Below are 11,901 nucleotides of genomic sequence, written 5' to 3' on the forward strand. Positions count from 1 at the left end.
ACTTATGATCCAAATTTGGAGCGGAGAAAATAATGTGTGTCTGAGTTATTATTTTCGAAATTTATGTTTTTTTTGGATAAAGTTTTTTTATTTAATATTTGATATTCCCACCTCCAGCTATGGTTACTGCCTTAATACGTTTGGGCATACTTCTGTAGTATGATTCTACATCACCTGGTGTAAATGAAACCCATTCTTTGCATATACTTTGCCATAGTTCATCAACATTGACAGCACGGTTGTCATGACTGCGTAGCTTATGTTTCAAGTGCCTCTATAGATGCTCTATAGGGTTGAGGTCAGGGTTTTGTGCTGGCCAGCCCTGCAGTAATTGTACCCCTTTTCGCTTCATCCATCTCTTGGTATGTTTGGAGGTATGCTTAGGGTCATTGTCATGTTGAAAAATGACGTCCTTATGTTTTCAGCCATAGTAATCGAGTGTATCTTTGTATGTGGTTGCTAATATATTGGTATAGGTTTGCGAGCTCATATTACCACCAAAGGTTTGACAAGCATAACCAACCCCTTTTGCTGTCATGCAACCCACATCATCAGGGATCCACCTCCGTACTTTACTGCCTGTTTTATATGGTGTGGTCTGCTTACTGCCCCATCTTCTTTCCAAGTGTAAGGGTTGCTGTCTGGCCCAAAGATGTTTATTTTTGTTTCGTCAGAAAAGATAACCTCTTTCAGTCATCAACAGTCCAATTTTGATGCGTCTTGCACCAGTTAAGGCGGTTCTTTTGATGTTGGTCACTCAAGAATGGCTTGCTTTTCTTCAGTGTAGCTTTAAAGCCAAGTTCGTTCATCAGCCTTTTTGCTTGCCATTTGCTCATCGAGCATCCAATTGACTTCAAATAAGAACATACATCAGAAATAGACTTTAAGGCACCAGATCTGAGATTTAAACGAAGGGCATTGGTGCGGAGATTCTGAGTATATTTTGACCTTCCGCCCTTAGGTCAGATATAATCCTGTTTTAAGGTAGACTTAAGCGACGTACAGTACGATCAGAGACCCCAGTGTTTGCAGCAATAGTTGTTGTGGCTTCGTTGTTGTGTAGGCCAAGTTTGACGCTGTCAAGCTTACTAGAGCTACAGTAGGTCACAAAACTGCTGCAAAGATTCCATTTTTGTCGGTTTTTGTGGTGCACATCCTGCCACAATGGCACAGGCTACCTGTGTTCTTACATAGTAGATGTGGCCTGTGTCTTGAAAAAACCATATGAACTTAAGCCCATTTGGATAAGTATTAAAGGAAATATGAAGCGCGCAATTTGAAAATTTAAAAAACGAAAATTTGAACAGAATGAATTTTTTTATTAATATTTAGTTGGGCCGCCTTTCTTATTGATAACCTCTTGAATTCTTGCCGGCATGCTATCAATGTACCTTTGGCAAAGCTCTTTATCAAAGCCATTCCATACTTTTTCTACCCGTTCCCAAAGCTCATCCACATTTTTTGCTCTACGTTCGTAACAGCTAAGCTTCAACTTCAGTTGGTGCCATACATGTTCAATGGGATTTAAGTCCGGACTCTGAGCTGGCCAATCGCTAATGTAGCGCGCTTTGTGATTATTTAACCAAGCAATTGTAGATTTTGCCTTGTGCTTCGGGTCGTTATCATGCTGGAAGTAAATATTGGACCAGTTGAAATTGTAGTATTCCATGGTATCGCGAAGCGTAGTGTTCAAAATATGCTGGTAAACATCAGAGTTCATGTTACCATCGTAAATTTGGCAAGCATATCCTGGTTCTTCAGAGGTTATACAGCCCCACATCATCAATTTACCGGCTCCATGCTTGACTGTAAAGTCTAGATGATGAGGCTGAAGAGGATCGCTTGGTCTTTTCCAGTAATACTTACAGCCATCAGAGCCCCATACATTAATCTTGGTTTCATCAGAGAAGACAACTTGCCGCCTGTGATATTTGAGGTTTTATAATATAAAAAGTACTAAGTCAATCAACAAATATAAAAATAAGTGAGACTCCAAGTAGATTGTTCTTTATTCAAGTTAAAAATATGGGGGTATTTATACTTTTCTAATCACGGCTAAATATTAATATTTACAGTATATGACTATTGATTATTAATCGATATTAGACAATGAGTTATTTACATGATTGGCATAGTTTAACATCTTCTTATCAAGAAGTAATTATTAATCCTGATCCAGGAACTTATTAGAATATTCTGGAGTGGATCGGGATTTTATTTGAAGTGGCGTAATACAATGTCCGATATTCCTAATTCGGAGGACCATTGTTCGTAGTAACTTATATTATTACTTTATTACATGTGTAAATACCACACCGCCAACCTTGCACTGTCCAATTCCGATGCTTCTTGGCCCATTCTAACCGATGCTGCATGTGTGCTTTTGTAAGAAATGGCTTCTTTTTTTTTCTCGACAAATGGAACTCCATTGATTTCAGTACTCTAATTGCTGACTGGTATGAGATATCATAGCCAAGTCCAACTAACTCCCGGTGTACCTCTTTGGCAGTCTTTAGAACCCCTTCGATGACCTTTCTTTTGATTAACCGCTTTGTTACTTTGGAGACTACTGTAGGCCTGCCACCTGTGCTTATTGTCCTACTTGAAAAAAGTCTTCTAGAATATCTACTAACAGTTGACTCTGTTGTATAATGGTTTAAATAATAAAGGAAAAGGTAAAAACAAAGATCAAGAAACAGTTTGGGTACTTTTTGAGACTGATCTTTATTTCAGTTTTTTAGTTAAAGTAAAAATTATTCTAATTGAAGGCAGGTATTTATATCTTATTGAGTGAGTGGCTTGATATCTTCTATTGTGATCGTTCTTCTAATATTCAGGTACTTTAGCAAGTGTTATCTATAATTATGATTATGAAAACTTTTCATTTGTTCTTTTGTATGTCTGTCATAGATTATCTTTTATTCTGGGAATTCCTCACTGATTTGAATAACGTTATTTTACGCGTTATTTCAATTATGTGAAAGATTAGCAATATTCCTGACATTGGATTGGGTTTGGTCATTTTAGTTGATACTTCTTCTTATCAAAGAACTCTCATGAATACAATACATATTCTAAAAGAACATGTTTAATTGGAATTGATTGTATGATCTTATTTAAATAAACTTATATTTTATTTTATTTTAATTATGATCTTGTATTAAGACTTATATTTATTAATGTCAACTACAATCAGTTACTGTTCTACAACAGACTCATGCACACCAATCTCCTTAGCAATATCATAGGTTGATGCTGATCCAGTGAGTGCTGACCTGAGGTCATTTACTTTCTCTTCTGACAATCGTTTAGGCATCCAATAAATAAAAAGATAAATAAGAGAAATAATGGAAGTAAAAGAATTTAAAACATAAAATATAGAAATTGTAAGCACTTTTATATACTGCTAACATTCTTATCTTGCCAAGAATGTGAATTATTATGATAACAACCGGATAGGCCGAATTAAAATGTGTCGTCTTTAACATACGTAAAAATGCAAAAAAAGCCAGTCGTGTATAACTCCGTCTTTAACATTATCAAATTCCACCAATAGTCGTTGCCTGTATCTGATATCCTATCAGTAGATGACCTTTCTATTGGGCTATAAACATTCAAAGTTTGAGATAGATTCGTGCAGTATTCATAGACAATCAGCATTAAAACTGCAATTTTGCAATTCCATGCAGCAGTTTTGTGACCTACTGTATTAAAAAAGTCAAAAAACTGCACCAACCCACCTCCTCTTTTTGCTGAGTGCTCTTTAGATCAATACTCCGCATCGGACTTGGAAACTTGCGTTAATAAATAGTAACAGAAGTAACTCTTTTTGTTCCAAGTTTCGTAATGTTTACTGTTAAACTGACAGAGCTATACTTGTATTTCAGAAAAACTGAGTTGCGTTGGTGCAGTTTTTTGACCCACTGTATGTCTCTCCTACCTTACTTGGTCTGCTGCAATGTCTGTTTGATAAGGTGAGTATTGAAGCCTTGATCTCTGGTTATACCTCTCCTGCCTTCTGGCCAAGAACTGGTGTGCTTCAAGGTTGAATCCTTTCGCCATTCTTGTATTCCATCTATATCAACAGCCTCCCTGCTCTGCTTCGTTCTGTTCGTTTGCCAGTCTCTGCAAGATATTACAGCTCGAACCCGCAACGTGAATTCGATGGCCTCTGGTTGAACTGTCTCTTGTATGCTGATGATGTTGTCCTTATAGGAGCAGCTGAAGTCATGCCTCGTCTTCTGAAGGCTGCTGAGGAACACTGTTTCTCTTTGGGTTACCGATGGAATCCTGCCAAGTGTGTGATGCTTAACTGTGCTGTCTCCCTTGGTGGTCCCCAGTTCAAGTTGTATGGTGATCCCATTCCTGTACAATCTACCTTCAACTATCTCGGTGTTCCATTCGATGATACTGGCACTATTGCTACTGGTCTGCTAATACAACGGAATGTTACCTCTGCTGTCTCTGCCATGCGTCGCTTCCTGCTGCCTGTCGGTATCCGCTCTCCTGGCTTTTCTCGCCTTACTGCTGTTCGTCTCTATGCTATCTTTATTAGACCTAGATTCGAGTATGGTTTGTGCATCTGCACCTTTTTGCAAAAGCAACTGGCTCTACTGGATCGCGCTCAAGACCAATGTCTTCGCTTAGCCTTTGGTGGTCATCCTCGTGCCTCTACCACGGTGTTCAAGCACTTGACAAGCACTCCATCGATGCATGTACGGGCCCATACCTTGGTACTCAAGATGATCGTTCGCGTTCACCATCTTCCTGATGATTGCTTACTTGCCAGGTTGGCTCCCTTTGATGGATATCTTCCTCCATAAAATATTAATATGTTCCAAAACACAAAAAATAATAAAATGAAAGATTATATATTTAATGGAACAATTTTTTTATAATGTATTTCAATTTAATTTAATAAATCTGGATATATTCAATAATTTATATATAAACTATTTTTATATAGATATTTATAATAATATTGATTATTAAAATGGTAGTAGACATCCCTCAAGATAACTATTACTTATTATTTTTTCAAAAAAATTGAATTCTTATTATAATAAAAAAGATAAATGAACCTTAATAATTCAAGTGATATACAATTGAAATTAGATGCAGAATATAAAAGTTTAACAAAAGATTTCTGGAAATTTTTATCATATGGTTGGCCTATAATTGAATTAAAAAAATTTCATACAAAACGACCAACTGAAATACCTAAAATAAATGAAATAAAAAATTTATTAGTGAAAAAATTAGGAATAATACCAGTTTATTTCTTTTTAATTATAATATTTGGTGATATAGATTATAGAGGTCCTTATAATAATATAGAAAAAGGATTATTAGTGTTATATTTTATTATTGAATGTAAGTCATTTGAAGAAATGGATAAATATATACCAAAAAGCACATTTCATCAGATATATAGGCAATTTTATAGCTCAGAAAAAATAGAAAAGAATAAAAAAGTTTTAGATTATACATTAAATAATTTGTTTTCAAATATAAAAATTAGACTTTATAATGGAATAATTAACAATCCTGAATTATTTTATCATGTAACAATGCATATTGATGGCCATGATACAAGAGGAATAGTTTATGGTGCAGAAGATAAGAAAATATATTATAGTTATAAATTGAAGAAAAATGGTTTTAGAACACAAGTTGCTATAGATAATACAGGAATGATTTTATTTGTTTCAGATAGCTTACCATGTGCAACTAATAATGATGGATCTATGTTTAATTCTATGAATATTCAAAATAAAATAAATAATATGGATTGTATTGCTCTTGATGGAGGATATAATTTATATATAAATAATACAATTAATAATTCAAATTTAGATAAACACAATTTTGTAACACCTATTAGAAAAGATAATGGTATAGATTTAAGTAGTATTGAATTAAATTATAATAATCAATTTGGTAGTTTTTGTTGTAGAACAGTAACTGATTGTAGTTGACATTAATAAATATAAGTCTTAATACAAGATCATAATTAAAATAAAATAAAATATAAGTTTATTTAAATAAGATCATACAATCAATTCCAATTAAACATGTTCTTTTAGAATATGTATTGTATTCATGAGAGTTCTTTGATAAGAAGAAGTATCAACTAAAATGACCAAACCCAATCCAATGTCAGGAATATTGCTAATCTTTCACATAATTGAAATAACGCGTAAAATAACGTTATTCAAATCAGTGAGGAATTCCCAGAATAAAAGATAATCTATGACAGACATACAAAAGAACAAATGAAAAGTTTTCATAATCATAATTATAGATAACACTTGCTAAAGTACCTGAATATTAGAAGAACGATAACAATAGTGTGGTATTTACACATGTAATAAAGTAATAATGTAAGTTACTACGAACAATGGTCCTCCAAATTAGGAATATCGGACATTGTATTACGCCACTTCAAATAAAATCCCGATCCACTCCAGAATATTCTAATACAGTGGGTCAAAAAACTGCACCAACGCAACTCAGTTTTTCGGAAATACCAGTATAGCTCTGTCAGTTTAAAAGTAAACATTACGAAACTTGGAACAAAACGAGTTACTACTGTTACTATTTATTGACAAAAGTTTCAAGGTCAGATGCGGAGTATTGATTTAAAGAGCACTCAGCAAAAACAGGAGGTCGGTTGGTGCAGTTTTTTGACTTTTAAAATGAAAAGGTATTTGATATCATATGTCCGGACTGAGACTATTCCAGCAAATTTAATCGAATTTTGCTGATGCTTAGTCACACTGGGGACCTGAAAATAAAGTTTTTTTTGCAATTGTTTTCTTTTTTTTTCTTTCCTGCTTTACCCAAACCCATTGTACATCGTCAGTATCTATCCATCATTAGAAATGCCCAAAAAGCTTCCATCCGATATTCAAAACAGTATCAAAGTATTATTAGAGAACAGTGTTGATCCTGCAGTCATTGGGAAACGAGTTGGAGTGCATAGAAATACCGTCAATAGGTATGCAAATAAGTGGATACACGATAGAATACGTAAAAGAGGAGGCAGACCGAGCATTGTGGCAGAGTCAACACGTCCATACATCAAGAGACAAGTGCTCACAGGTTGTTTGAAGACTGTCAAGGATGTGCAAATGAAGTTGGAGGAGCTTGGACACCATATGTCGTATCAATCGGCAATTAATGTCTTACAGTCAGTGGAAATTTATGCTGAGATCAAAAAGAAAAAGCCATTATTGTCTGAAAAGCACAAGAAGGCTCGATTAGTATGGGCTAAAAAGCATCAATATTGGACAGTACATGATTGGCGACGTGTCATCTTTTCTGATGAGACGAAAATCAACATTTGGGGCTCTGATGGTTGCAAGTATTACTGGAAAAGAAAATGTGATCATTTACAGCCTCAGCATATCGACGTTACTGTGAAGCATGGAGGCGGTGGTCTCATGTTAGGGAGTTGTATAACCAGCGAAGGACCTGGATACGCATGTCAGATCTATGATGGCACCATGAATTCAGAGGAATACCAAGAAATCCTTGGTACAAGTCTAAAAGACACTATGGAGTACTATGGTCTGAACTGGGAAACGTCGGTATTTCAGCACGATAATGATCCCAAACATCGATCAAAGTCCACAACACAATGGATGAAGGATAGTGGCATGATTTACATTGACGATTGGCCATCACAAAGTCCAGATCTTAATCCTATTGAACATATATGGCATCACTTGAAGTTAAAGCTGAGCATGTATGATAATAGGGCGACCAGCATCCATGAATTGTGGCAAAGAATCGAAAATGAATGGAATTCGTTTACTAAGGAACAATGCATCAAATATATACACAGTATGCCAGACAGAATGCAAGCAGTCTTAGCAAAGAAGGGTGGATCCACTAATATTAAAAAAGTCAAAAAACTGCACCAACCGACCTCCTGTTTTTGCTGAGTGCTCTTTAAATCAATACTCCGCATCTGACCTTGAAACTTTTGTCAATAAATAGTAACAGTAGTAACTCGTTTTGTTCCAAGTTTCGTAATGTTTACTTTTAAACTGACAGAGCTATACTGGTATTTCCGAAAAACTGAGTTGCGTTGGTGCAGTTTTTTGACCCACTGTAAGTTCCTGGATCAGGATTAATAATTACTTCTTGATAAGAAGATGTTAAACTATGCCAATCATGTAAATAACTCATTGTCTAATATCGATTAATAATCAATAGTCATATACTGTAAATATTAATATTTAGCCGTGATTAGAAAAGTATAAACACCCTCATATTTTTAACTTGAATAAAGGACAATCTACTTTGAGTCTCACTTATTTTTACATTTGTTGATTGACTTAGTACTTTTTATATTATAAAACCTCAAATATCACATGTTATATACATGTCCTTGGCAAAGATCTTTATGGAAGTCATTTCATATTTCATCAACTCGTTCCCAAAATACATCCATGTTCTTTGCTCTATATTCGTAATAGTTGAATTTCAGCTTCAATTGATGTCCTACGTGCTCGATTGAATTTAAGTCGGGGATCTAAGCTGGCCAATAGTTAACATAGCTCTCTTGGTGACTACATAACTAGGCTATTGTAGATTATGCCTTGTGCTTTGTGTTATTATCATGCTAAAACTAAATGTTGGACCAGTCGAAATTGTAGTACTTCATAGTATCACGAAGCGTAGTGTTCAAAATATGCTGGTAAACACCCGAGTTCAAGTTTCCATCGTAAATTTAGCAAGCATATCCTGGTCCTTCAGAGATTATACAACCCCAGGGCATCATTTTGCTAGCTCCGTGATTGATTGCAAAATCCAGGTCATGATGTTGAAGAAGGTCACTTGGCCGTTTCCAATAGTGATCAGCATCATCAAAGCCCTATACGCTGAGCTTGGTCTCATTAAAGTACGCTGTTTGCTGTCAGTCACTCATTGCCTAATCCTGATGCTCCTTGACCCGTTCTAACTGATGCTACGTATGCGTTTTTGTCTGAAATGGCTTCTTTTTTTCTATCAGAAAATGGAACTCCATTGATTTCAGTACGCTAATTTCTGACTGGTATGAGATATCATAGCCAAATCCAACCAGCTCCCGGTACACCTCTTTAGAAGCCCTTAGAACCCATTCCATGACTTTTCTTTTGATTAACCGCTTCGTCACTTTGGAGACTCCTGTAGATCTACCACCTGTGTTTACTGTCCTACTTGAAAACAGCCGTCTAGAGTATCTACTAACAGTTGATTAATGTAATCTAGGCTCCTTGGAAATATCATACATTGATGTGGATGCGGTTAATGCCTGTTTGTGATCGTTTATTTTCTCCTCTGACAGCCGTTTAGGCATGCGATTGACGATAGGGTAAAAAAGAGAAATAATTTAAATAAGGGAATATAAAATTTAAAATAAAGGAATTGTAAGCGCTTTTATATACTGGCATCATTCTAATCATGTCAAGAATGTGAAAAATTATGATAGCAACCGGTTGGGTCGTATTAAAATTCGTCATTTAAAACATACAGTAGGTCAAAAAACTGCTGCAAGGAATTGCAAAATTCAGGTTTTACAGCTGGTTGTCCATGGGTACTGCACCAAACTATCTCAAACCTTGACTGTTTGTACCTCAATAGAAAGTGCATTTATTCGTCGATTATCGGATATGGGCAATGGTTATTGGTGGAATTTGAGATCGCTAAAGGTAGTATTATGAACATCCGACATTTTTTACTTGTTCACATATGTTTTAAATGACGAATTTTAATACGACCCAACCGGTTGCTATCATAATTTTTCACATTCTTGACATGATTAGAATGATGTCAGTATATAAAAGCGCTTACAATTCCTTTATTTTAAATTTTATATTCCCTTACTTAAATTATTTCTCTTTTTTACCTCATTACCAATCGCATGCCTAAACGACTGCCAGAAGAAAAAGTAGACGATCTCAAGCAAGCATTAACTGGATCCACATCAACGTACGATATTGCTAAAGAAATTGGAGTACATGAATCAACTGTTAGTAGATACTCTAGACGGTTGTTTTCAAATAGGAAAGTAAGCATAGGTGGTAGACCTACAGTAGTCTTCAAAGTGACGAAGCGGTTAATCAAAAGGAAAGTCATTGAAGGGGTTTTAAAGACTGCCAAAGAGGTACACCGGGAGCTGGTTCAACTTGGCTACGATATCTCATACCGGTCAGCAATTAACGTACTGAAATCAATGGAGCTCCATTCTTCAATAAAAAAAAAGAAGCCGTTTTTGACAAAAGCTCATATGCAGCATCGATTAGAATGGGCCAAGAAGCATCAGGATTGGACAGTAGAAGAATGGCGAAAAGTCGTCTTTTCTGATGAAACCAAGATCAACGTATGGGGCTCTGATGGCTGTAAGTATTATTGGAAAAGACCAAATGATCCTCTTCAACCGCATCATCCAGAACTTACAGTCAAGCATGGAGCAGGCAAATTGATGATGTGGGGCTGTATAACTTCTGAAGGACCAGGATATGCTTGTCAAATTTACGATGGGAACATGAACGCGAATGTTTACCGGCATATATTGGACACTACGCTTCGTGATACTATGCAATACTACAATTTCAACTGGTCCAACATTTACTTTCAGCATGATAATGATCCAAAGCACAAGGCAAAATCTACAATGGACTGGTTAGATAATCATCAAGTGCGGTATATTAGCGATTGGTCACCTCAGAGTCCGGACTTAAATCCAATAGAACACGTATGGCATCAACTGAAGTTGAAGCTCAGCTGTTACGAACGTAGAGCAAAGAATACGGATGAGCTTTGGGAACGAGTGGAAAAAGTATGGAATGGCTTTGACAAAGAGCTTTGCCAAAGGTATATCGATAGCATGCCGGCAAGAATTCAAGAGGTTATTAATAAAAAAGGAGGATCAACTAAATATTAATAAATAGATTCATTCCGTTCAAATTTTCGTTTTTCCAAATTTTCAAATTGCGCATCTCATACTTCCTTCAATACTTATCCAATAGGGCTTAAACTCTTTCGGATTTTTCAAGACATGTAGAAGATTTACTATGTGGGAACAGAGGCAGTTTGTGCCATTGTAACAGGATGTGCGCTACAAAAACCAAGAAAAATGGATTCCTTGCAGCAGTTTTTTGACCTACTGTATGTCAACAAGTAAAAAATGTCGGATGTTCATAATACTACCTTTAGCGATCTCAAATTCCACCAATAACCATTGCCCATATCCGATAATCGACGAATAAATGCACTTTCCATTGAGGTACAAACAGTCAAGGTTTGAGATAGTTTGGTGCAGTACCCATGGACAACCAGCTGTAAAACCTGAATTTTGCAATTCCTTGCAGCAGTTTTGTGACCTACTGTATATGAATTTTTTTTTTTTTTTTTTTTAGCTTTTCTTATTTTTTTTTGACCTTTTTTATTTTTGCGGCTATTGTTATTTCTTTGACGATGGTTGTTAAAATAACTTAAGTTATTTTAACAATCCATGTCGGAGTTGTTCCGTACTTCGTCCAAAAAGAGACCACTGTTACATTACAACAGTACAGTGTTGTGTCAGATCACGAATAGATTTTTTAAGGTAATGTAACTTGTTAGTACTTGGGACTTGGCTTGTGTTAAAGTGATGTAGATTTGTTTAATTTGAGGTTTGAAGTCTTGAATGACTTGAGTTTAGGTAACTTGATTGAACGTTTAACAGTTCTTTTGATAGAGTAAATTGTATTTGAGTAGTGACCACCAGATCTTTTTAGATCAATAAGGTTAAGAATAAGATTGTTTGATAAACGATAAAAATAAAAGGGATCTTTCTTGATTTGTGATAACTCGGGTATCAGATCCGAAAGAAATAGTAAAAAGAAAAGAAAAGAAAGGTATTGTGAC

The 11,901-nt window shown here is 35.5% G+C and overlaps 4 protein-coding genes across 4 annotated transcripts; 3 read left to right on the forward strand and 1 right to left on the reverse strand.

The window, feature by feature from the left end:
• Positions 1-1,321: 1,321 nt before the first annotated feature.
• On the reverse strand, positions 1,322-2,133 carry RO3G_16121 (uncharacterized protein; the record flags this gene model as incomplete). The annotated part of the gene is made up of 2 exons (XM_067670705.1): positions 1,322-1,922; positions 2,123-2,133. 2 exons carry the CDS (start codon positions 2,131-2,133, stop codon positions 1,322-1,324), a joined length of 612 nt encoding a protein of 203 aa, XP_067526806.1.
• A 1,794-nt stretch (positions 2,134-3,927) lies between these two features.
• On the forward strand, positions 3,928-4,823 carry RO3G_16122 (uncharacterized protein; the record flags this gene model as incomplete). The annotated part of the gene is made up of 2 exons (XM_067670706.1): positions 3,928-3,974; positions 4,088-4,823. 2 exons carry the CDS (start codon positions 3,928-3,930, stop codon positions 4,821-4,823), a joined length of 783 nt encoding a protein of 260 aa, XP_067526807.1.
• Positions 4,824-6,884: 2,061 nt separating this feature from the next.
• RO3G_16123 (uncharacterized protein) lies at positions 6,885-7,960 on the forward strand (the record flags this gene model as incomplete). Its single annotated transcript, XM_067670707.1, has 2 exons — positions 6,885-7,750; positions 7,912-7,960. The coding sequence occupies 2 exons, from the start codon at positions 6,885-6,887 to the stop codon at positions 7,958-7,960; spliced, it is 915 nt and encodes a 304-aa protein (XP_067526808.1).
• Positions 7,961-10,279: 2,319 nt separating this feature from the next.
• RO3G_16124 (uncharacterized protein) lies at positions 10,280-11,028 on the forward strand (the record flags this gene model as incomplete). The annotated part of the gene is made up of 2 exons (XM_067670708.1): positions 10,280-10,866; positions 11,022-11,028. The coding sequence occupies 2 exons, from the start codon at positions 10,280-10,282 to the stop codon at positions 11,026-11,028; spliced, it is 594 nt and encodes a 197-aa protein (XP_067526809.1).
• Between the last annotated feature and the right edge of the window lie 873 nt (positions 11,029-11,901).

Source organism: Rhizopus delemar, genomic scaffold (assembly GCF_000149305.1).
Source record: "Rhizopus delemar RA 99-880 supercont3.18 genomic scaffold, whole genome shotgun sequence".
Classification (NCBI taxonomy): Eukaryota; Fungi; Mucoromycota; class Mucoromycetes; order Mucorales; family Rhizopodaceae; genus Rhizopus; species Rhizopus delemar.